This window comes from Epinephelus moara, chromosome 10, assembly GCF_006386435.1.
Source record: "Epinephelus moara isolate mb chromosome 10, YSFRI_EMoa_1.0, whole genome shotgun sequence".
NCBI classification, from domain to species: Eukaryota; Metazoa; Chordata; class Actinopteri; order Perciformes; family Serranidae; genus Epinephelus; species Epinephelus moara.
The window spans coordinates 6,360,708-6,388,107 of NC_065515.1; the positions used below are offsets into that span (position 1 = coordinate 6,360,708).

The window sequence follows — 27,400 nt, forward strand, 5'->3', positions numbered from 1 at the left end:
GGGAAAAGGGAAGGCGGCTGGAGTTCCTCCAACAGTTGCGGTTAGATTATCATATTTTTTTATTGACAAAAATATAGGCTGCTTTGGCTGATTTTTTTATGCGCACATGTGCCCCTAAATATTTTTTACAGTTCGCACGCACCTATTTTTAGTCGCAAATGCGAGTGAAGCGCTCGCACTGTCGAGCCCTGTCCATGCATAAACCCCATGTTAACAGAATTTAATGACAGAACACAGACAATCATGAAGCAGAAATAAGATACGATGCTTGATGTTGCAGCTCTGCATCAGAGTCCAGTTATTGTTACCCAGTACAGGGACACAGACTTTGTGTTTTGCCAGCGAACTCATGTTTTTTTTAACTCTCCTGCTTCACTCAGTGTTGTCCGCTCTTGCCAAATTTTTGCCACGGCGATTTCATAAAGAGAGCAGGCAGAATGAAACTGCAACATGCTGCTGTGTCAAAAGTGTTGAGCATGCTGGGACACAGTGAAGCTTTTGTGTTGTAGTTCTGGCTCATGCTTTATTAATTTCTTGTCCGTGTAAATGGATCTCTAAAAGAACATGTTTGGGTTTACTAATTCTTTTTTTATGCCCAGTCTGCAGCGGGAACACTGTGTTACAGTGTGGTGGGATGAGAGAACATTCGGGGGGGAACTAGATTCAAGGATGCTGCAGCTACGTATGCACCTTTTGCCAACTGAGTCACAAGGATGCTTCAGGTCTTTTTCTTTAATCTGATAAAACCTTATGAATTATGCTAATTTATCGTAAACTAATTACTCCAGGCTTTAGTCACTGATCTTCATCATATTATGGAGTCTCAGTGAGGATGTTGGTAAAGTCAATATGCATCTGTTTTTAAAATATCACGTTTAAGCTGAAACAGATCTGACAAATGAAAATCCTTTGATTTTTAGCTATGCCAGGGACGTGACTTGAGCAATCAGTCTGCCACTTTGGTCCCATTCTCGGAACCCATCGGCTGTATTCGGTGTCTGACTTCCGGCAGACACCGAATACAGCCTCTGGGGGCAGACCCCCGATGTTTTGGCATACCGATTTGATTTGGGCAGAGGAGGTGAATTTCCGTTTCCGACTTCCGTTTATATATAAGTAAATATGCTGAACCATTGCGATGGATTCAGAGTTTGCAGTGACGGCAATTATGTTCCGCCTCGTTAGTTCACCGCATGGACCGTTTAACCTGGCAACAACTGCAGCCGGCTCAAACGTGATTGGTCAATATCACGTGGACTACAAACAGCCTACACCCGGCAACCAGGGCTCTTCCGCTCTTCTTCCGGAGGCAAGATCTCTGGGGTTTGCCTACAGACTCTACATTCACTGAATGTAGAGTCTGTATATAGAGACTACTTTGGTCCAGACTTAAAAATCTCAACAACCGTTGAATGGACTGTGATGAATTCTTTTTCAGACATTCATGGTTCCCTGAAGAGTAATGATCCTAATGACTTTGATGATACCCTGAATTTTCCTCTGGTGCCAACATGAACCTGACACCTCTGATTTTGTGTGAAATTTCTCAAAAAAGAATGGATTGCCATGAAATTTGGTACACACATCTACAGTCTGAGTATTTTACTCACATTTGCCAATAAAAATAGACATAAGCAAAACAGAAAAATCATTTATTAGCACAGTGAGCAACTAAAGATTACAACTTACTAAACTATGATATGTAAGTTATTGTTATACGTGCAGTCAATCGCTAAAAATGAAGCCCTTCAAAAAAAAAAAAAATTTTTTTTTTTGAGTAAAAAAGAGTTGAGGAGAAAGAGGACTCTGGTGAGGGGACTTTGAAGGCTCAACTAACTTACCGTCCCCCTTGGTACCCTGATGTTTCAGAAAACAAAACCCAACAGAAAAAATGTGGCAAAAGTGTCCTCTTGGTAGATAAAACATAATAACGTGCCCACTAGGGTGCCCTTCCAACAGGGCTGTACCAAATAGTTGGGCTTCGAAGCTACATTCGTAACGGTGACATTCAAATTTTCAATCAACATTCGACTGCTGCACAGATTTTTTTTTTTTGGCATGTCTACTTATTCTGTCTTAACTCAGTATTTTTTCACTGTTGCAGATAAAGATTAGGTGACACTTATATTATTAGTATTAGTCAAAATTCAATGAAAAAAGATAGATGTAACCATTTCCCAAATTCAAAACATGTTTTTAGAAGGGCTGCCCCTTGAAAGTCGGAGATTCGAATCGTCAGTTGGGGAGGTCATTTGTGCCGTTAGCTTGTTTACTATATTACCCTCTAAGCCCTGTTAAAACTTAAAAACTTTACAAGAAAAAAAGAAACAAAACGGAATTGTCGAATATTCGTATTAAATGGCTGAATCTCATTTGACTGACGTAATTCTGAGTCAGGTACAGCCCTAGTTTTTATATCCTGCTTCAATCCTTTTAAAAACATTTTTACTGCGGTCAGAAAAACTGTCTCACCTTAGTGAGATGATGTCGTAAAGCATGATGACAGACATTCGAAGCTTCCTTTTGAACTCCTCAATTGAAGCTTCAGATGTAAAAAAAAAAAAAAAAAAAAAAAAAGATAATATCACTCCCAAAGAACCTCATGAACCTCTCATTCGTCATCAAGATAACTGCTCAAAATGTCTTTTTTTAATTTGAAGGAATCATACAGAATACTCTCTTTGGACGCTAATAGTACTTGTGTGTTTTATTCATCAGATTCAAAGCCAGCTGTGTCACAGTTCTGCTGTAAACTTGTGGTGCTGGTGTTTTGTTTGTTAATCCACTGTATTGACGAAACTGGGAATATCAGCCCTGAGAGTGGAAACCACCCTTTTTGTTTGTTTCAGTTTGCCCTTGAGTTCATTGACATGTTATTAGGTATGTTTACTCTTGGTAGATTAGAGCAAGCTAACCTACATGTGGCTCTCACTTGACCCAGAAAAAAGTTTGTACTCTTTCACTGAAAATTTCTGCACATGTTCTTCACATGTGGTCGTGATACAGGGGATTTAAAAGAAGCAGGTTTTTATATACTCACTGTGTGTGAGCAGGGGTGGCTCATAGTTCAGGAGTTTATCTTGCGTTTCACAAGACCGGGCTGTTTTGTGTTGCAAGCTGCAATTAACTGTATTTACCCAAAAACCCTGACGGTGAGATACATTATTATCCTGAGCATGTTTGCTTTATTCAGCAGCAAAATTCGACTGGAAGTAACTTAACCTCAAACAATAGGAATAGTAAATTGAGGTGTGTTTTCTTCTCAGTGCTCTTGAGTGTGTGGCACACTTTTTTTATCAGTAGTTTCAGTTGTAGGTGTTGTAAGTCCTCCCACCCAACTCTGGGACCTGTTTATATACCAATGAAACACTTTGTGTCCACGTTGAAACTTGCCTCTGAAGTAAGGCCAATACAAAAGCTTCTTTCTAGCACTTAATCTAAATCCTGGATAAGGCTCGTGCATGGTCATTGGCAGTACCTTAGCATGTGGCACTATGGGAAATGTGAGTGAGAGGGTAAACATAGCTGTGGCGAGTATTTATTTAAGCGTGGAACACCTCTCAGGAATGCACACTCCACACAGCGTCACCCTGAATGTGCTTATCGTCCCATGAACTGGTTTCCCCAGCCACTCTGACTACAGAGAGGTAAAACATTGACAGCGTCAGTGCTCCATCTCCTCGGTCTTAAATGATTCATTTTGGAGGATTTTAAGTATTTAATTATCTGTAATATGTTTTCATTAATTGTAGGAGATTTATAAAATTAAGCTTCTTTATGAAAAGCCCTGGCTCTGGCTGCGGAGGTGGTCTCTGGCTACATAATGATTGGATATCAGCCAGAGTCAGACAAGTGTAAATGCAGTCCTTCAAGTAGTTTGCATCATTGAAAAAGTATCTGCCCACACAGAAGAAAAAGTCACGAGTGCAGATTGATATGTCTCCAGTATGAAAGGACATTTTTTTGTTCTTCAAATCACCAATAAAGTCAGTGTTTCATAGTATGTGATGACACAAAGATATCTTGAAGGAGATTGCAGAGCAGGTGTGTGTGTGGTTTTTACGTCTAAAGAAGAGATGGTTCTTTTTCTTATCTAAAGAAAAATGAAGTGCAGGCTGTTCATTAACACCGCTAATGATAAACATACACCTGCCATGTTTGTTTTTGTTGACAGTATACAGGCTGGTTACCTCCTTACCTAATTGCATGCTTGGTATACTGCACATATAGAATAAGATCCCATTACAGTGATGACAGAGTGCAGATGAGGAAGCACAGATACAGCAGGTGTAACAGCACAGCTGTGAGCATGTTTATTTTCCAAATGATATGTATTAACAGATGTATGTATATGTGAGCAGGATCTGAAGGCAACGGGACAAGATTTAGGTATCGAGAGCATTCTGGCTTTCTGTTTGTTTTCCATTTAGTCAGAGCAGTATTTACAAATGACGCTTGATCGGCAGGTCAAAAGTTCGTGTAGAGAGGTGGAACACATTGGCTGAAATGCTATCTTTGAACCCTGAAGATGATTTAGCTTTATATTAGCTTTTACAAAATATATTTAGATGCTGTTTATAGAGATTAGCTGAAATGATCAGCGCACAGAACAGGAAGTCTTATTGTTGGCTTATTGTTAATATTACTATTACTTGTTAATAATACTATATTATTGATATGGGCTTATTATCATCAGATTGATTTACTTAACTTTATTAGTTTATTTTACAGCAACAGTGCATATAGTGCACTGTTAGTAAAGTGTATAGTATATATATTTGCTGCAGCCCCCACTCCACAGCAGTACATTGCTTAGCTCCAAAATTTAGATCCAAAAGATCTAAGGTCAGCTTCACTGTAGTCTGAGTGGGCGGAAGTTCACTGCATAGATCAGCCTCTCATTGGGCGGAACGAGCCACCCGCTGAAGTCCCGCCCTACCACCTCCTTGTGTAGCAGTTTTCAACACGTCCTTTACTAACTTTTGCGGTGTTTGATCTTGCGGGGATGTAGTACTAACTTTTGCGGTGTTTGATCTTGCGGGGATGTAGCCATTTTTCTGCCATGGTAGGCGATATTTTTGTGGGCGTTTTACACCAAAACCTGTTTCCCCCCGGCAATATTTTTGCAAGCGCACCGTTGCTGTGGCACCGCCCAGAACGATTGTGATTGGTTGAAAGAAATAAAAAAAGCCGGGGCGTTTTTTTCTCCAATCTTAAAGTGAGAGTCGGCACAGCCAGACCTTTCTTTTCTTGAGAAAGGTCTAGTGAGCGAGACTAGCTTCACTGTGATGTCATTATGTTCAGCAACACTTTTTTGGCCATTACTTAAGAATCTTGGGTGCCCATTTTGAAACTGTGCTGATTCAGGGTCTGAAATTAACAACCGTCAAGCGGCAGGTAGATTTTGCTTTTGGCGAGTTAAACTCAGAAACACTTCTGTGTTTGTACTGATATTCATTTTTATTTTTTTCATTTAGGTGGCTAAAATAAGTTTTGCTGCAGCCCCCATCCACATTGTTTAGCTTCCTGCTGGAAGATTTGGTTTATTAAAGACGCCAGTAAAGCAACACAGTACAGCAGAAACGTCTGATAGGTCAGACCACCAAGTTTACAGATTTGAATTTATCTCCACAATTCAAAATAATTACCAGTTATCTAGTGTTAGTGTGACATCACCGTGATTTGGTCTAAAAGTAAAGGAACTAAACAAAAAATATGAGGATAAAATACAAGGTTTAAGGTGCAAGCAGCAGCTACTCTTAAAACACTGATAAAACTGTTACATTATCCAGTGAACATATCCACATTCATACTGCATTTTACAGCAGTTTACTTTTGCTTTTCTGTAATTTTATAACAGAATTTTATATGCAAATGTTTTATTTTCTATTTGATGGCTCAAGGTCTCAGAGCACTCGAGAACACACCAGGTGATGCATTATGTATCATGCATGTTGCATTTTCTTATATTTAGATGATATAAATAGCAACAAGAGGAAGACGGGCAACCTACAGTACACAGACGTATTTAAAGTAACGTAGGGTGAGGATTCCCTTTGCATCAAATCCTCCATATTGTACAAAGCTGTATTATGATTATGAGTCAATTCATGTCAATTTATTATTTCTCCTGAGTGGGTAATTTGTGCTGCAGTGAGCGTAGAAACACACAGCAAGACATAAAACATACAGTATAATGGAAACATGCAGGAGATGACAGGAACATGTTCCCAGGGTGGCTCACACAGTTGAGAATTGTCTCGAGTCGTTTCAGCTCCTCTTTTAGCACGCTTTAAAGTGTCCACCATAACCCCACAGAGGCTATAAATAATATAATGAACAATGAATATTGTCAACATCACCTAGCAACATCAGCATTACGAGTGTAGCATACATCACCATCAGAACATGACTCATCTCTGTAATTCTGGACATGGGCGTCACCGCCCAGGATCATTGCTGCAAATGAAACACACTGCTTTAAGATATTAGAAGAGTAATGTTGTCACTGTCACTGTGTCATCATCATCATCACCATCGGTAAGGTAGCATTCCAGGCTCAAATGCAGACAGGGATGAAGGAAGGAAGGAATTTGTGTCTGGGGATAGTTGTGGTCGGAAGCGTCATGTTCTTGGATTGTCTGTCTGTCTGTCGCTTCTCGTGAACACAATATCTCAAGAATACCTTGAGGGAATTTCTTCAGATTTGGTAAACGTCCACTCTAACTCAAGGATGAACTGATTAAAATTTAATGGACATAGGTTAAAGGTCAAGGTCACTGTGACCTTATCTGTCTTATACTCATAAATCCAATATCTCAAGAGCACCTTAAAGGAATTTCTTCAGATTTGGCACAAGCGTCCACATGGACTCAAGAATGAACTGATTAGAATTTTATGGTCAAAGGTTAAAGTCACTCTGGCCATGTCCATTAGACAGAACACAGTGAGGACATTTCTTCAAATTTGGCACAAACGTCAACGTGGCACTTGGATTCAATGAGTAGAATTTGGTTCTTAAAGGTCAAGGTCACTGTGACTTGGTTTTCATTTAATTCTCGTGAATGCTATACCTCAAGAAGGCCTTGAGGGATTTTCCTCAGATTTGGTACACACAGTGAACATCCAGCTGGACTCAAGAATGAACTGATTACAAATTAGTGGTCAGAGGTCAAGGTCACTGTGACCTCATAAAACGTATTTGTGGCCATAACTCAGGAATTTATTATGACAAAACTTCATACAAATGTCTAATAGGATAAAAATCGACCATCAACAATCTTGGGTGCTCACCTGACACTGTGCTGATTGTTTAGATTAAGGGTCCGAAATTAACACTTGCCAACGCCAAAAAAACAGGTAGATTTTCTGTTTGGAGAGTAAATCTCAGAAGGCTGTTTGCCACACTGGCAGGTCAGTGTTTGTACCAAAACAGTCACGTAATTAAAAACTAACTAGTTGCTAAAATCATAACAATATCCCATTCATTTCTACAGATTTTAAAAATTCTATTTAAAAATCGAATGAAGGTGTTATCGTTAAACCCCATGATATTCTTGTTCAACGGGTTACTAAATACCTCTGTGATCATTTTCAAGTTGTTTGACTGCAGCATTTTTAAATAACTTAATACTAAAGTCATACCCATATGTGTACATTTTGGCCAGGAAAAATATGTATATTTGAAATAAACATCCATAATTTACACTGAATTTTATTCACTGTTGAATAAGGTTGAATTTTTTTTTTTTTTAAGATTTTTTGGGGGCATTTTTAGCCTTTAATTGATAGAACAGACAAGTGTGAAGGGGAAGAGAGAGGGGAGTGGCATGCAGCAAAGGGCCACAGGCTGGAGTCGAACCTGGGCCGCTGCGGCAACAGCCTTGTACATGGGGCGCCTCCTCTGCCACTAAGCCACCGACGCCCCATAAGGTTGATTTTTGACACTGTATAGATCCTCTGTGTTGCCGGGAAAGCATTCATATTTTTATAGACATGGAAGTAAACTGTAACTGTAACCTGTAAGTCTAGTTATTCTAACTACGACAACTAATATGAGGTGACTGTTATGAAAAGTTGAGCTTGTCATTTAGAATTAAGTGCTTCGTATGTGCATTCAGCATTTCATCTTTAATCCATAGAATTAGCAAATAAACAGTTTAACATATTGAAACTGTGTGCATAAAAACTGAGGCAATACAATCGTACATTTACTGTTATATGCTGTAAAGGCTGAGCTGATAGGAACAGGAGGAGGAGGACAGCTGACCCTAATGTTCTTAGAGCAGAAGCTAATGTGATGTTGGCATGAAAATCTAAGGGAAAGACATCAGCTTGATTTGACTGCAGATAAAAATACCTCTTGACAGGGATGTCCATGCATTAGTTGACATGTGAGAAGAAACAGACAGCTAAACAAACACGTAAATCAATCTCCATCAAACAAAAGGTCAACACATTTATTAGCTGCACTCTGTAGGAAACTCTGCAGAGAATAATTAACACTGTACACAGCCTGCTTTGCATGATCAATCCTGTTATTGAACATAAACAAGTGCTTTTTTGTGGGAGCAGCAAACACAGCAAGTGCTCTCCTGAGCCGCAGAAGCATCGTGTGATCACATGAGTCATCTATTATTAGCAAGTGAGTAAGAACATATGTGGCACATGCCAAAAGGAGTCTACATGCTTGCTGCTTATGGTGAAAGCTTCTGGCAGCTCCAGTATGGCACAGGGTTGTATTTTCCTGGCATGGTTTAGGTTCACAGAACCCCCGAGGGCTACAGACAGATGCCAATGGTGAAGCAGTATGTTCAATACACTCATTGGTATTTTTTTTTAGAACAATATCAAACCATATTTAGGGTCTGTTTTTGCACCATCCTATAGTTTTACACTATTTTTTTTAGTAAGATCAACAGGCAGTTATGTTTATATACTCTTCTCTCATGGTGTATTGCTCCCAGCCTTAAGGACATGATTTATGTGCCAGCCAGCGCGGTACTGCGGGTGCCTCTGCTACCAATTAAGCCGATGGATAGTGCACACACATAAAATTTTAATCAAATTTGTACTTCTGCTGGGTCTATCTGCTCTCAGTCTTGTGTTAATCACCAAAATATCTCCCTCTCCCTGACTTTGAACTGTCAAGTAACGGTTCAAAAATCTGTGGAAATAATCATTTATTAGTAAATCCACATTTGTTTGTGTTGTCTCTTAACTGGCGGCTGCTATGGACAGTTGTTGAGAACACATGTCCATTTTAATCTGGTTAAGAGATGATGTTTGGCACAAAGTTTTCCACCACATTTATTTATTTAACCAGAAAGTCTCATTGAGATTGAAAATCTCTTTAACAAGAGAGACCCGGCCGAGGTAGCAGCCAATCAAAGCACATTTAAAATGCAACAAATACAACGTATAAAACAAAAATTCGACAATAAAACAACAACTATTCAAACATAATGGCCTCTCAAGAAAAACAAGCACATGTTACCACATTCTTTATGATGCCCTTAAATTCATTGATGGATATGTGTTTCTAATTTTAGATCATTAACCAGTTTACAAGTAGCTCAGCTAGCTTAATGTGTGCTATAACAGTAGCATGATTTGGTTATGGTGAAAAATGTCAAGAGCAGTGATGCTTCAAGAAGTAGTTTCTGAATTCATTGTTGTCATTGCTTAGAGTGAAAATAAGAACATCTATCCTTTTCCAAGTCCTAAACTTTGAGTTTTGAGTCCTAAACAAGCCATGATGCGCTCTCCACGGTATGTATTGTTATTTTAACAACAAATTAATGCATTAAATTTACAAAAATTGTAAATGCTTTTTATTTGTACTTATTTGTCAAACCAAGTTTCTTGGAAGTTGTTGCCTCTCTGTCTGTAATTTTTGACGTTTATATACTGCAAATCATTTGTTGTTGACCACTGCATAGTTTTTATACAAGAATGAAAATGATTCATGGCATAATTTTTAAATAACATACTTTTTAATCTTTGGGCTTCGGGGGAGTTATTTAAGTATTTTCAAATCAAAGGGCTCAAGTCCACCTTTGCTAACAGCAGTCCACAATTGATTTAAGAATGCTGTAGAAGAAAGTCGTTCATTTTGTACTCTATTTGGGATCAGTAGGACCCAACAAGTATAAAAAACTAAACATTGTTACAGATAATTCAGTCCTAATGTCCTCAAATGAGACGACAATAAAGTCACGATGTCCTCAAATAAGTACTTCCTAATAGACAGTGTCTTATCTTGTTTCTGTTGCTCAAATTGGGCAAATTTGTTGCCATGTCAAACTACAAACATTATTAATCATAAATAAACAAGTCTAAACCATAAAATGTGATCAGGTTTTGGACCTTGTCCACTTTTGTTTTGGGAATGGCTGCAGACAGACTTGGCAGAGATGGCTGCCATCTTGTTTTTACATGGGTTACTGTATTGTGCTCTTACTACCACTAGATGGTAAAAAACAGAAGTGAACGAGTACAAGTCTAAGTTAAAGGTAGGATCTGGAGGATTTTCAAACAAAACAAAATATACTTGTAGACATATACAAATGAAATCCTGGTTAATCATCACCTATGGGCTTCTACTCATGTGTGGTGGGGACTCTGTTTGCAGAGCTCCTGCCCTTTAACTGTATTTTGATGTTTTTGTGAGCTCAGACCGCTTCTGGGCGGAGATTTCCCCAGCCAATGAGAGAGCGCAGGTGCCGTGCCAGAGCATGTCCGAGCGTGCACCAGTGCGAGCCTTGCCTGAACCTCTTCTGTGAAGCCTTCTTCCGTACCTCCGGGCTCCGTACACCTGGGAGAAATGGCGGATACAGACGTACCCACGAAGAAAAGAAAATTAAATGTGAGTGAGGCAAAACGCCGAGCTGATAAAGCACGGGCCAAAACTCGTGTGAATATCGGGGTGGCTTTCACCCGCTTTCGAGCATTGAAGGAGAGGCTCGGGATGTAACGTTACAGCGACGCGGAGTTGGCCTGCTTTCTGTTGAACAGGTAAATCCCAAATACAGGCCGGTTAGCTTGTGCTAGTTTGCTAATTTATCAACTTTTCCATTACAACAACTGTAATTCCTACGCAGTTTATTGTGGAGGCTAATTCCGACTATCAACCGATGCAAATAACTTTACGTTTAGCTAATATATGGCTTGATGTAGTGTAGGGGTGGGGGAAGTTTCCGAATCTTAGATGGATCGTGATTCGGATGTGGACGAATCTGAATCGATTCACAAACGTCCAAATTTCGATTATTTAAATCTGTTAATTAGAGTAATACAGAAGGTTCTAAATAATGCGGAACTAAGAAGCGCGGTACGTGTCATCTCCGGGACACTTTGGGATGCGCACCTGGAGCAGACACGCCGACACGCGCACAGAGGAAAACAAACATGGCTGACCGCTACCCACCTCGCCGTGAGAGCTGAACAGCTTCTTCTAATTTAAAAGCAGATGTGTGGAAATACTTCGGCTTCTACAACGTTGACGGCGGAAGCGAACTGGACAAGAGCCACGTTATATGTAAGCTGTGTCGTGCTAAAATAAAATACTTTGGCAACACAACAAACATGAGAAGCCATGTAACTCGATTCCACCTGACGGAGGAGTCAGGGAGACGGCAGGCTGTTGTTGCTGCGGCAACTAGTGGCGCTACCGACCAGAGAACAATCGAGGAAGCAATTAGAAAGCTGCCACCCTCATCGGAAAAGGCGAAGCGAATTACGAAGGCCATCGCGGCATTTATTGCCAAGGATTTGCGTCCTTATTCTGTCGTGGAAAATCAGGGATTTCGAGCACTGCTGCATACACTGGAGCCCAGATACACCATCCCATCCCGACGCTATTTCACCGACACTCTACAACCAAACCAAAACAGAAGTCATGGCCTCGCTGTTGAAGGCAGGTAGGATCGCAGTTACATGTGATGCGTGGACGTCTGTCGCCACCGAATCATTTGTTACTCTAACTGCGCATTTTATCTTGTGATTTAAGATACCTGTTGTTACCTTTGGTTCCATACAACGAAGTTGTAACTTTCCAGTTTGCACGCATTTCCATTTATATGTTTAATAAAATATAATGGAAATGAATTCAACTGTTTCTTATTACAAATGCACTGTTTTTAAAAATTGCAAGTGTTGAATGCTTATTCAGTGAGACAAAAAGAAATGTGTGTTGTGAAAAAGTGCATAAATATACATAAATTAAAGATGTATCAATAATCGTTTTATAATCGAATCGTAGCCCCTGAATCGTAATCGTTATCGAATCGTGAGGTGCCCAAAGATTCCCACCTCTAATGTAGTGTGAGGATTGAGCTTTGAATCATTTTGTGTAACAACTGTGGGGAGGGGCAGCGCGCAGTTGAGCCTGATAGGAGGGGCCAAATTTGAATGTGTGTTTACAAACAGCAACTGGAAAATCCTCCAGACCCTACCTTTAAGTAGAATGAAGTATAAGGTCAAGTAAGCCCAAAATGTGATGTCCTCATATGAGGACACAGAGTCTCTGGAGGATATATCTAAATCATATATTTGTGAAAATACAGCACCAGCAACAGATGACTACACAACTACACAACACAACACATTCCTACTTCCTTGCTGCTGAAAGGTCAATAGAGACTATTATTTAGCATTTCAGACTATGTGTCAGTTCGTGTAGTATCGGTGTCACTATTTCGGGTGTGACCACACAGTGTGCTAAAAAAGTTCACTTTAAAAAGAGCAGCTAAAAAAGTCCTCAGCTCTGCTCTGTGTGATTCACGGATGATTTACTCTTTAATGCTGCGTCACTTTGCCCAGTGAGACGAAATCTATTATCTCCTGGAAATGATTCCTTAATGTCCTTTTGCCTGTGACTTCGTTGTTACATGGAGATGCAATGATCCAAAAGTGAGTAATTAGTGTACTGACCAGATCTATTAAGCCCATCACTGTTTTAAGAGCTGCCATGTGAGTCAGTGGCGCTCTGCAGTCATCTGTTGTTTGTCCTATCTTGATCAAAAATGTCCCTTTTTTCAATTACCTTTTTTACTGCTCCGGCGTCATATTTAAGGTTGCGTAACCGATGGCGCTTTTTCTACAGATAATAGAATTGATGCGGTCGGCTTAAATTTTTATTCCTCCTAAATAAGCTGAGTGGCTGTCAGTAACATCTAGATTTATTTAGTGGAGGAAAAAAAAAGTCTATCCGCCCCCTTTGAAGGGAACAGTTATTTTTGCACCCAGTGAACAGAAACTGGGACGGCTGAGGAAAAAAGGACTTTCACATCTAGCATTAAATGGGTCACCTTGAGTGGAGCACTTGTCTATGTGGTCCTATCAGGAGCCAGAGAGAGAGACGGAGAGACGGAGAGGGGACACGAGTTTCCTGTCTGAATGTTAAAGTCGTCATTGTCCCCTGGTAGATAGAAGCTATTTAAAGTCTAATTCTGAGGCATTGTCGGACGCAGACTGTCAGGCCCATCCCACCTGTTGATGGACCCTTTGTGACTGGACTCTCATGTCCTGGATGTGGCCTTTTTCTGATTTTCTTTCAGTTTGCGGTGAACTACATTTTAATGCTAACAATGGATGTAAAGCTCTACAATATAATGCAGCATTCACAGCACTGGTCTAAAGTGCAGTTTGGCTTAGTTATTCATTAATTTAAAGTTTCTCTTTGGCTCTGGCTTTTACCCCAGTTCATGTCCTTCCCTGGCTGATTTCTGTCTGCGGTTTGCATTTGTCATTTACCACAGGGTGAACCAGCCCACTCTATTATCAGACACCACAGGTCTGTGTAACTGTAAATAACATAACAGGACTAATGTTGCAGAGTGTGTTGTGTTGTGTAGAAGCCAAAGTGCATGGATGAAGAAATGTGTTGCGTTTGGCTTTGTTGGTAACAGATGGCACACCGCTGCAGGCCAGAGGCTCATTTCTTTTCTCTTTGTGCCACATGATGTGGCTCTTTATTGACCTTTTAAAGTGACAATTCGCCCCACAAATCCAAAATACATATTTTTCCTCTTACGTGTAGTGCTATTTATCAATCTAGATTGTTTTGGGTTGAGTTGCAGAGTGTTGGAGATATCAGCTGTAGAGATATCTGCCTTGGAACTTGATGGCACTCGGCTTCTGGTGCTTAAAGAGCCAAAAAAAATAAACATCTGCAGAACTCAACAGCAATGTCTCTTTGCAGGAATCATGAACTGGTTACTCAAGATAATCCACAGATCTTGTTAGCAATCTAATGTAGGAACTATTTTCTTTCTACCAAACTACACCTGTCAACTGAATCACTGTGCAGAAGGACGTGTACATCTACTGCTAGCTCACCTACAGTAGCATCCTTGAGCTCACAAACGTTGCAGCTCAGCCGAGGAGGACACCATTAGGCCCTGATCACACACATTGTAGCAGCTGGAGGCGGCTTTTTGTAATTGATTTTAATGAGAATGAAGCTTTTTGCTGGCGGTTTTTGCGTTGCGACACACCTCGCATTTCTGTGCTCTAAGCGCCTGGCGTTTTTGCTGGAGCGCTCTGAACTCCTCGAGTTAAAAAAAACTTCATCTCAGAGCGCAAAAACAAGTTTACAGTTGGTAAACAATGGAGGAGAAACTGGTGGTAGCGGTTGCTGGATACCCAGAGCTATACGGTACGTTGATAGACAGCAGGTTGTCAAACTGCCCCTGAGTCATTCTAAAATATGCCTGGAAACAGCCATCATGGAAGAGAAGCTCCTGGACCAACTGGTGGTACTCCCCATGATCCACCCTCTTTTTTAGGGTCTCATGTACCCACACAGATCCCTGTTTCCCTGTGCCTAACAAACTATTTACTGACAGCCTCTCACCCTCAACCAGAGCTACAGCAAGTACCCTCTGCCTCAACATTTTAGGAACTAGAACAGTCGCCATTTTCTTTTGTATCAGTCAAATGACCATGGCAGACAGTTCAATGTTTCTTTCTATCCATTTTATTTCTGTGGAAGATATTTCTGACATAAAACTGCTCACAACAAGGTCTGTGGATCATCTTGAGTAACCAGGTCATGATTTCTGGAAAGAGACATTGTTGCTGAGTTTTTTAAATGTCCTTTTTGGGCACTTTGAGCACCACAAGTTGAGTGCCGTTTAGTTCCATTATACTGGAGAGAAGACTACAGATATCACCAACACTCAACAATTTAGACTGATAAATAACATTACAGGAAAGAGGAGGAATATATATTTCAGTTTGCAGTGAAAGTTCCCTTTAATATGAACATTTTGCACATATGAAAGATAAGTAAGAAATAAAGGGCTCATCAAACAGTGATAAACATTCATATGTCCTCACAACATGCATATAAACCACAAATGTCTTCACATATCTGTGTTATTACAGTCGGAGGGTCACTAGCACCAGTTTTGCCACAGCACAGCATTGCTTACTCCTCTCAGAGTAAAGTCCAGTATTGAGGTCCACAGGCGTCGTCTCCAGTGTCTTGTAGGGTCTTTTTGTTTCTATCACTTTAAACATCACCTGCGTTACCTGAAGTGCTGCTTCAGCAACCTGCTGTTGAGAGATACTCAGTGGGCCAAAGGAGGGAACTCTGTCATTACAGGAAGTGCTGTGTGTGGAAACCAAGAGATCTACTGAAGAAAAGTTTGACTTGCAACAGAAATAAATTTGCAGTAGGAATGCTTTTTTAATGTCGATTTGTTCTGTTTAAATCTGGTACTTCTGCACAGTTACAGATAAAGATTAGGCCTCATGACTAATATTGGTTTAGTTTATTGTATATGGACACCACAGTAGCATTAACATACATTTCTCTACAAGAACAAGATGCACAGGGTTTAGTGTTTGAAGGGAAATGCAAATTTGCAACACCGGCCCACAGGAGGCTTTTGAAAAGAAAATACAAAAAAACAGAAAAGGAGAGAAGAAGAGATCCACAAATACCACAAACATCTACAAAGATACATCCTCAAATACAGCCGCAAAAATACAAACTATAGAAGTGTCTACGGTGCTATACCAGTGGTATGAAACATTTCTGATCTCCTAAGTGGGCGTGGTCGTCTCTCCTCTACAACAATTTTAGATCTTTTTGATCTTTTTATTATTATTTTGTGTGAGGATTTTTATTTTATTTATTTTGTTTTTTTTAGTGTTATGACATCATACAGTGTGACAACAGACATTCGGTGCTTCTTTCAAAAACCTCGATAGAAGCTTTAAATGTAAAAACAAACATTTAGTTCAGCCCTTCTTTTTTGTGTTTTATTTTGAGGTGATTTCCTGAACTCTTTGTTGGCTTTGCACTCCGAGCGTTCATTATCCCAGAGACCCACCAGGCTGTTATTAACACGTTCCACCGCCAAGCAGTTCATGTTTGATCCCCTTATTTGGACAGTGTAAACAGAGACATGACATGGGATCTTGGCATTATTAATTTGATCATGCCACGCTCTGCGCGGCATCGAGTCTTTGACACAAAATTGATGGCCTTAATGCCGGGCTCAGTGTTGCAGTTTGCCACAGAACTTTGGCAGCATGCACTTCAGACCGGATGAAAAATACGACAGCATGATGCATGTAGGAATGTCACACAGCGCGGGTATGACTGCATCCTCCACTGACTAATTGTGCCTTGGAAAACACACGAGGTGGCTGCTTTAATCAAGGTTATGAAATGAATGAGTAAGTAAGTAATTAATTGTTTCTTTTATTATTTCCAGTGGGTGATATTTACATAGTTATAAAACTGATGTATCAGTGTCTCCACTGTGAGTTGTGAGAAACTGAATAATGATCCAACAGTAGAAGATTTAATCACAACTTTGTCAACGTCACAGCAGATGTTCTCTGGGATGTGAGCAGCAGATTGCTGCTGAATAATTCTTTCAATGAGCTGTACTAGTTTGCAGCACTTACTGATTATTTTCTTTAACTTAATTACACATTGGATTATTTTTTAATAAATCCTGCATCATTCTTTTTGTACTAATTTTACTGACACATTCTTTTGGCTGATAACCTTCTCTCTGCACCCTGGTGTGTTGGGTATAGATCCTGCACCTTTGGGGACTTTAAGAGGTGTCAGTAGGTGGTTTCGTTTGACCTAAGTTCCAAATCTGTGCTATTACAGGTCGTGTAAGAGGGACAGCATGTTCATAGTAAATAATAATTTACGCAGCTTGGGTTCTCTCCCACACAAATGAGCCTCACAGTCCATCGCCACATGGGAATTCCTAAAGAGCTTAAAATAAAATGTTACACAAAAAGGTTCAGAGCAGCTGGTGTACCGCACTTATCCCACCAACGTGAACATGCACACATAATAAACTGCAAAACTTAATTGGCTGTGGCTTTTAACAAATGAGAGATTAATGTGAACACAAGCGCGATATTATCTCTAACCCTTCCTGCAGTTTGGACGTGAAGCAGAAATAACAGGAACTGACTTATTAAATGATTGATGTGATGGGTTGTGAATTGGAGCGCGGAATTCTAACAGGTTGACTTGGGTCTCTGAAGTATTGAAGTTAATAACTGTGAAGTTTGGGTGGTTTGGAGATGTGAAAACTAGTTTCACAGGGAGTCACATGGTGGAACTATTTCTTATTGCCATCATTAAGTTTGCTGACGACACAGCTGTGATGAACCTGATCATGAATAACAGTAAAAAGGTTACTAGAAGGAAGAAGATGACCTGACCTGCTGGTGTCAGAACAACAACCTACTCCTGAACTTCAACAAGACTGAGGAGCTGATAGTCGAGTTTAGAAAGAAGCAGGGAAGGAACTACGCCCTCCTTAATATCAACGGGTCCTTGGTGGAGAGGATGGGCAGCTTCAAGTATTTCGCTGTCCCCTAGAGCTTTGATTCGGCCCAAAAAATCAGGCCCAGTTTCTGTCTGTCTACCATGGCAGCTGTTTTGAGCCAGAGTCCGATTAAAAACCCACTTTTTACTATGATTTAAATATTTGTATATATTTATAAAGCATATATTACAAACTAAAGTCAACTAAAGTCTTTCAACTGCAGTAACAGACATTTATGACATGGGGTACGTTTGTAAAAAGTCATTCAGAGTGTCCCTGGATTGTTTATAAATTTGGGGCATTGTTGGAACGTACTCTCAAAGCAGCAGAGCCCCAAGCACAGTAAAAGTAAAATTTAGCTGTTTGTTAATTCATATAGAAATAGAACGCTCAGACTGCCTCTAGCTCACCTGGTAGAGTGTGCACCCTGTGTTGGCTGATGCCTTTCCAGCAGCCCGGGCTCGATCTCCACCCGCAGCCCTTTGCTGAATGTAACCAACCCTCTTTCTCCCACATTTCCTCTCTACCTTAAGCTGTACTGTTAATAAAAGGAAAAATGCCCAGAAAATAGTCTTTAAAAAAAGAAATACAACACTCATAGCACTGGGAAATTGTCTAGAACCCATCACGATTTAAGCCCAGGGAAATGTAGAGAAATTATGGCCCAGCCCGAACCTTGTGGGTCTGCTTTGCCTTGATCGGGTTCAGGCATTAAATCAAAACTCGAAGGCCTGACCTGGGCACTCCATACTGACTCAGCAGTGAGAAAGGCACACACCGTTTTACCTGAGATGCTTGAGGAAATTCAGCATATCCCCTAAAATACTAGGATTCTGTGCTTCTGTACAGTCAAGAGCGTCCTGATGGGGAGCAACACTGCCTGGCAGGAACCAGCTCTGAGCAGGATCGCAAGACCCTGCGAAGAGTGGTTTGTTCAGCTGATCACACTATAGGCATATCTCTACCCTGCCTAATGGACAAGACTGCAAGACTGAGGCCAGGAGAATCATTAAGGGTCCCAACCACCTGCTTAACAGCCTTTTCTTCCTTTTGAGGTCCGAAAGAAGGTACCACTTACACCAGGCCACCACTGAGAGGCTCAGGAGGAGCTTCCACCCTCAGGCCACAAGAATCCTAAATGAGGTCACTGCCTAAAGGCTCATACACATGCTGCATCTTTAACTGCCTGGAAAACCTGAGGTCGGGCGCTGGGGCTTCTCTCTGTGTCCTACTCACGGCAGGTTTCAAGAGCACAGAAGCAGGTTGCGCCTGACATTGCTAAGCAACCACAACCAGCACCGTATCTTAGCCTGCATCCCATAAATCCTGAATTCTGAGCTGATCTTCTTCCAGGTGTTGTTTTTTAGGTGTGTATTGAAATATCGTCTGTGGGGCAGGTCGTAGAGCTGTTGGTGGCCGTGCACTAAAATGATCAACGTCACCTCCATCTTATGAAAGAAAGGAAAGATATCTGCTGGCTGTCATTGGTTGTTCCTCGTCATATGACATGTAGTGCACGCTGCTTTGTTCCAGAAGTTGAACCTCATGGCACAGCTGTCTCCCCCTGAAAAATAGACACTTGGGAACATTTGTGCACTGCAGTGGTGTTGCTTTCGCTTTTGAGCTCACCTTTCGCACATCTTCATTGACAGCAGTGGATTTGAGGGTGGAAAAAAATGTGGCAACAAGACTTTGAAACTCAGAAATCACCACGCCCAGTCATGAAATATTTCCACCTTGTAACTCCCAATAAAGAAAACCCCACTGCTGCTTTAAATTTATACGGCAGTAAGGACTATCTTACTACTTTTAAATTCCATTTACACCAATGTCCAAGTAGTAACTACAAATGTAGATATTTTCTGAAAGCTTCAGTACATACCAATCACCACCTTGGTGACCACTGTCTCATCTGGTTGCATTGGTGTGAACGAGCAGGTTTTTAGAACGTTGCAGAACGGTGCATTACAAGTAGTTGCATGTTTTAACACATCTCATCGTAAATCTTTGGTCTAAACTGGGCTTTAGCTGAATTATAGATTTCCATTCAGTGTGCAAATTGTTCTCATTGTCGGCAACTTTGACGATTGTCTTGAGGTGACCAAAGCTGTGAATGCCTGCGAGTCAAAACCACTAAACCATAACCACATGTTAATCTTTTATGCTGTGATATATGTGGTTGCATTGATCATAACCACTCTCACAGATGGCTCATTATATGCAGATATGACAGGTATAATACTTTGACACACATAACGCTGTTAGAATAATGACTGAGAATTATTTTGGCTCAGACTATCTTCATGCAGGCCTGCAGGCGCTGGCACCAGCGTGCAGACTTACATAAGTAAAGACTTAGATGTACAATTATAGCCTACAGTTTTCAAGTGATGTAGGTTAGTTGAAATGAACTGTGGCTACTGATCATGTTTGATTTCCTCTGTTGATGCACAACATTTAGACATATAACAGGTTATTGAATTTAAACCCTGCAGCAGCGCATCATCTCCCTTCACTCAGGCTACCTTGTGTGTGCACAGCACAGTGATGCTCATGGAGTTGACCCTGCTGTGAGTCATCTTACATTTCTCCGTGCTGGGAGGAGGGCTCACTGTTCACTGTGATCCATGTTGGAGCGGCGCGATGCTGCCTTTGGCTTTCTGAGGGGGGGAAACTGGAGCACAGCTCTGAGCCATAGGCAGAAATACCAGGCCTAACTAGGACATGTCGAGAAATGGGGCTAGTGGTGGGGCGTCTCTCGCACAGAACTTCATGGAGGGATGATGAGAAGTGTCTCAGCAAAACAGTGACTCAGTGGTGATTAGTTCTGGATTTCTTTGTTTGCTTCATGTACTGTTGATTATTTCATGTCACTCATGCCTGTAAACAAGTGACAGAGATTTTTTGTGCAGGATTTTTTTTTAGAAGCTAAACAGTTTTCCAGGTGCACAGTCCTAATTGCACAACAGTTCAGCAGTGAATCATTCAGCTAGTGGGACCCAGTGTTTTATGTTTGTGACCCCTTAAGATAAAGCTCCATCTACATGTGACCCTTCTCATGAGGTGCATATCTATAGCTCCTATTCCACTGCACAAAAACCTGCTAACATCTGGCTTTCGTATGTAATGGGAACGGTTACAGTGTTCACTCGCACCCAGGGTCAAATGACCCTGCAGTAGTCACAGGTAATTACCAGCTCCTTTTTTGATTCGGCATTCATGAAAACACACCACCCTGGGAAAACTCTCTAATTTTAGCCCCTTTCCTGGTGAGATGCAACGATGTGCCATCACAAGATACCGTCCGTCTCTGCCCGAGCAGCGCTCAAACATCGATCCAAATTAGTCTGCACCGAGTTGGGAAGAGACTGAATATGTAAGAGATATAGAAGTAACCACTGTAAAGTTTTCATTGGCCCCCATGCTGCTTTCTACTGTTTACTAACCTGTTTCCCAGCCTGTCTGTGAGGTCAAAGGTGGCACAACAAAAACATAGGAAGGCATACTCTTCTCCTGCAGAGCCATGTACACCTCTCTAGTGTACTTTAGTACTAGTACTCTAGTGGAAAGGGGAATCTGCTATTTTTAGCAGGTTACGTACACTTGCTTAAATGTGATGGGATTTGTCCATTAGGCAAGGGCTGCAGCTAATGATTATTTTCATCACTGATTCATCATTGTCTTGAATAATCAGTCCATAAATCATCAGAAAACCAACAGTCCAAAACCCAAAGATATTCAGTTTAGGTTTGGCTCTAATGTTCCAAGAAAAGCAGTAAATTGTCTCATTTGGATCCTGTAACCATCAAATGTTTGTATTTCTGCTTGAAAAATTACTTACAAGGAATACTTCAACAACAAAATTAGAATTTGTAGATTAGTTACTCATCCTGTGTTGCATTAAATTTGTGAAGAAAACGTTTTTTCTGGCATGCTTCCACAGTGAACGAAGAATCCCAAAACAGAAAATTTGGGAAGAGTTGAAGTAATAGAGCAACGCTTTAACTGCAGAGAAACTTTGAAAACATAAAATAAAACTATCTGTTTACAGATTCTCACACAACTCCAGTCATATGCTCAGTTCTTCCCAAACGCATGCATTTTTACTAAATCTTTACAATTTAAAAACACTTCTGCAAACAAGTAGTGCGCTGTAGCAAATGTGTGTGTTTGAACTTTGCTCATGCATTTCATTGAGCAGCATTTGAAAACACACATGCTTACCAAGGCGCACTGTTCGTCTGTGAGTGAGACTTTTTATGCAGAAGTGGTTTTACTCACATTTTAAACCAATTCATGAAGAATTCTCAGATTTTGGATTCTTGGTTCACTGTGGAAGCATGCAAGTAAAACATCATGAATTCAATATAACACAGGGTGAGTAAGTGATATACAAGTGATGATTTTGTGGGTTAAATGTTCCTTTTAACAAATAATGCATTATCAAAATAGTTGCAGGTTATTTTCCTGTCTATCAACTAATCCATTAATTGACAAATCGTAGCAGCTCTACATCAGACTGGTTCGTTTGAGGGGAAAAGCCTGAAACTATCCAATATTTACAAGAAAAAACATCAAAGATTAGAGAAAAATCGGAAAAATAAAATCATTTTGTAAAGCAGGATTTAAATGTTCCTTTTTCCCAGCCCTGTAATCATTGTATGACACCTTCGATTCGTCTGATGACCCCTTGTGGGGGTCCTGACCAGGTCCCCAAGAGGCTTTGAAGCCAATTATGGTCGTGGCAAAAACAGTGGAATTAAAACATCCAAGGCAGTCAAGTGAAAAAGACTTTCTCCCATAGACTTACATTGTAAAAGAGATATCAACCCCGTGACACAACTCGTCACGCTGTCAGTATTCGGTCCATTCTGTCTGATAACATTTGGAAAGTCTAGAAAAGCTGCATGATTGAATCATTGTGACTCCATTCAAGTTAGCAGTGCGCTAGACCGGAAGTCGCCAGCTGGGCCAGTGGAAGTCTCTAGTGTGTCTGCTCTATGGGCCCAGTGTTGCGAAAGCAGTGCTGATCAACCGGGTAATCTTATGTGGTAGTTTTTTGGCTTCATGCGACACTGAGCAGCTTTCATAGGAAACAACAAAGCTCTGCCTCCAACACTGTATCTAGTTGTCTTCATACATCCATGATCCTGATCACTGATGTACATGATACAGACACAGCTCTCAGTTTAAGAGCAGAGCCCTCTGTCATGAATACTGATATGACTGCAAAGTGGTATTTAAATTTTATGTTATACGTTTACAGATTTGGACTCAAACATTTAGTTTGTGTTAAAGATGAAACCATTTATATATTTTCAGTTGAAGCCCACACAGCTGAATGTAAAGCTGTGTTACCACTGAATGTGTCAGTGGTAAAAGCAGCAGCATTAATACTGTTTTATGTGTTTTGTCTCTGCTGCTGTGTCACGATGTATCGACAGCAGCCATAAACAGCAGGATTGATTTTTCACGAGCTGCTCTGTGTGTTTTTATTGCAGGACACCAATGAAATCGTGGCCATTAAAAAATTCAAGGACAGTGAAGGTAAGTAGACGACAAGTCCTCGTCAGGGAACACTTGTTACACTCGTGTTTTGTTTTTGTTATTTCAAACAATTCATATTTATTTCTGTGGGGATGCATCCCATCCTCATCACTACTTGTAAGTTTAATATTTCCTTTCTGTCTCACCTCCACGCAGAAAATGAGGAGGTTAAAGAAACGACACTACGGGAGCTTAAGATGCTCCGAACCCTCAAGCAGGAGAATATTGTTGAGTTGAAAGAGGCCTTCCGCAGAAGAGGGAAGCTCTATCTCGTCTTTGAGTATGTGGAGAAGGTGAGCCTCTTCTACAGGCCTTTGCTGTATGATTATTTTAATGTTACTGTGTGGTGGTCATCGTGATTTTTTTGGTCGTGTTTTCTTTGTCTTTCAGAACATGCTCGAGCTGCTCGAGGAGTTACCAAACGGTGTGCCGACGGACAAAGCGCGCAGCTACATCTACCAGTTAATCAGAGCAATTCACTGGTGCCATAAGCATGACATTGTCCACCGAGGTAAAATCTCTGTTTTCCGAACACGTAATAAAAACACTGAGAGTGAGACGGTGTTAGTGAGACAGAGGAGACACATTCGAGGCTCATGCAGGTCCGCTGCACCATCACTGAGCACCATCTGTGCAGAGATTCTAAGAAACAACAACATTTTCAGTGTGAATAGTATAAATGTGATTATTCTCTCATGGAGCAGTGTCCTGATGGGTTTTCTGATGTGTCTGTAACTCGACCACTCTATTGTTCATACGATGTGAGCTTTTGGGCGAATCAGTGGCAGCAGAGCAGGAAACCAGATGGCCCATGTGAGCTTTTGGCACGCTGACTGCAACAGAGCAGGCGTCCAAATGGCCTGTGGTATACCCGGGCACACATATGACAGAGTTATCCAGGATTTGATGTATAAGTTATGGTTTGTCTGCAATCTGTGAATTTTCACTGACAGAATTAGATTTTCAGGATTCTTTGGCGTCGTTCACACTGCGAGCCTCAGTGCTGAATTCTGATTTATTGCTCAGATCTGATTTTTTTGTTTGTTTGTTTACATTATTTTTCACAGTAAATGTGGCCAATATCAGATTCCAGCGTGAAGTAGTCACTGTCCTGAACTGACAGCTGAAATACATGGCGTACATATGCAGCGCGTTGTGTAGGCTGAGCAGAGTGTTTATTGTTTGTTATTGTTTGTTTTTTACCTGCTACACAGACTCTGTCTTTACTGTGTGCATATTGAGTTTTGCCAAGTGATAATGCATTTGGTTATGCAGGGTTTTGAAGTGTAGACTTTATTAACTGAGACTAAATTGATTAATTGGATTGTTTGAACAACAGGATGCATTAATTTGATTGAGTCATTTTAATGTGAAATGTAAAAACACATACAAGTTTGGTCTGATGTGTCGTGTTGCCTCTGGTGCAATGAAATATTCGTTTAAATCATTTTAAAACTGATTGTACAGTTATATGACGTATTCACCTGTTGGAGGGCCGTGGTCAATGTAGCAGCTTCACTTTGATTATAATGGACACACCCTGCTGCGGCAGACGTGTCGCATCACGTCCATGCCCCGTGCATTTTGGCTGTTTCCCACATGTGCAAAAGAACAACAAATAAATCACGCAGCACACTGTCGAAGGGAAGTCAACTTGAAGGTGACTGAAGTCAGCATTTATGGTTTCATTTATAAAGATGTGCAGCAGAAGCCAACAACTTTGTAAACATGATAACGAGGATGAGGAGGAAGAGAGACAAATTTTGAATCATTATTATTATTATTATTATTATTATTATTTTGTGGAGCATTGGCTGCTACTTCTGCACAGAGGTATGTGTGCATGTGGAGTCAGAGCCAGAGCAGAATTATGACATATGTTGATCCAGAGTGACACAAAAGTTGCATGAATTCTGATATGTCTGCAAAAACTCAGACCTGTATCTGAATATAAGCGTTCATGTGAAAGGCCTTATTAGGATTCCAGCCCATCCAGATTGTGTCCAGATTAATTTAGAAAGTCCAGAGAGCAAAAACAAAACCACATGATCTTTGCAAATCTGATTCAAACCACATTTGGAAGTGATTTGAATTATGACTCCAATTAGATTTCTACAGATGCGTCTCTGTTTGCATGCGCTGGTCGCTCATCGAGTTCAGAGTGTCTTTTGCGTAACGTGACCGTGTTGCTGAAGCGGAGCTTTTCCTGCTGAGCTAAATGCACGAGTTTGTCTCACCATCAAGCCTTAAACAGGACTGATGAGACAAATGTGACACACAGGACATGATAGAAGTTAAATCTGGGGTTGGCAGTGTCCTAATGACACACTGTTAGTAATGTTAAATATCTCTGGAACACTACATATAATAAATGTTCTTATTTTTGCCCAGAAGCTAAGGTTAGCCGTCATGCCCTTCATTCGAGCGCTTTGGTGCGATCGTATCCCTTTCAGATGCTTCGTAATTCAGCCTTGAACAGCCGTGTCTTTTAAAGATAAGATAAATCCAACATTGTATGTATTCTGTGATTATTTATCTATTGTTGTTGTTGTTTGCTTCCATTTCTAATTCTTAGGCGTTGGAAAGCTGCTTCACCAGCATAGCTACAGAGTTACTGACGCCATGTCATTACCACAGCATCCCATGCAGATAGGTTGTTGCTGTCTGGACACACAAATCAGATCAGATCACTTGCGAATAACAATGCGGACAGTCTGTCTTAAAGATCTGATTTGAGAAACAAATATGATTTGCCTGCAGTTTGAACAAAAAGTCAAAGCGATGTGAATTGTGCCGTTCACACTGCTTTGAAAAAAAAAAAACAGATCTAAGAAGAAAAAAAAATCTGCTTTGGGCCCTTCTGCTTGCCGTCTGAACATCATCTTTTTTTTGCTGCTTTTAGCAAAGATACCTTAAATGTAAGAGAGTTTAATCCCAACATGTGGTGTCAGGAATGATGGTAGTGATGATGTAATGACGATGCCCCTCTGCAGCTTATGTGTTGCCTCACTCCCCATCTGTGTTTCTCCTCCTCAGACATAAAGCCAGAAAACCTTCTCATCAGCTCCGATGACGTCCTCAAGCTTTGTGACTTCGGTGAGCACCTCTATCAAACGCTCGCACTGTAAGAGCTGCAAGAAAGGTGGCCGAGCAGTCGGAGCTGTGATGTAAAAGGAGTATTTTCAACAGAGACTATATTTGGCTGGAGCCAGTGCTTGAGGAGGGCAGCAGGCAGGCTTCATCCAGTTCTCTAAAGCTTTGTGTGCAGCCCTCGCTCCTGGTTCCTCAGGCTGCAGGGGAGGCTGCATTCTTCCCTCGTCTCAGTTAATGAAACGTGTTGGAAAACAAGAGGCTAATCGTGCGTTGATTCAATCTGGTAGCGCCACAACAAAACGGGGGGAAACGGAAAACATGGCATAGCCAACATGGTGTAGGCAATCTGGAGTGAGAGACTGAAGACCTGCTGTTTGCTCTGTGTCAGCCAAAGGCATTGAGAGAACAAACAGAGGCCAAACAGACTCGACTGTGAACGTTTACATCTCACTGCACAGTTATTCTCACTGTAGGTTGTTCTGTACAAAATGAATGTGTCAGTCAGTACGTTTACATGCACAGTTTAATTCCACTTTTAATCGGGATGAAAGGCCATTCCGATTAAAAGTGGTCATGTAAACGGTCATTCCGATTGAAAATTAAATCCGATTAAAGGGGGTGGTTTATTCTGTTTTTCATTCCGAATAGCATAATTTTGTGTGCATGTATACACTCATTCCTCTTTAAATTCATTCCGGTCTTTCTGCGCATGCTCGTTTCCTTGCCCTTCTGGCGCAATGACGTATATAGCGCGCATAGCAACGGGCTGCATAGCAACAGGCTGATATAGAGCAGTCGGACTTGTTGCACTCACCGGTTTCCATTCGCCACAGCACGGTCTTCTATCTCCCTTCTTCGACCTTCTACCTCCCTTCTCCTCCTCAACAGATGAAGCATTAGCAGAACAAGGTTGTTGTCGTACTGCTGCTTCAAGAATATAAGCA

The 27,400-nt window shown here is 40.9% G+C and overlaps 1 protein-coding gene across 4 annotated transcripts in view; it reads left to right on the forward strand.

The window, feature by feature from the left end:
* The window catches only part of LOC126396797 (cyclin-dependent kinase-like 5), a 70,180-nt gene that overhangs the window by 19,216 nt on the left and 23,564 nt on the right, over positions 1-27,400 (forward strand). For all 4 annotated transcript variants that reach the window (XM_050055106.1, XM_050055105.1, XM_050055108.1 and 1 more), the window contains exons 4-7: positions 23,318-23,363; positions 23,520-23,656; positions 23,754-23,874; positions 26,400-26,459. In XM_050055106.1, coding sequence (XP_049911063.1) covers positions 23,318-23,363; positions 23,520-23,656; positions 23,754-23,874; positions 26,400-26,459 — 364 coding nt within the window. The remainder of the gene's footprint in view (positions 1-23,317; positions 23,364-23,519; positions 23,657-23,753; positions 23,875-26,399; positions 26,460-27,400) is intronic.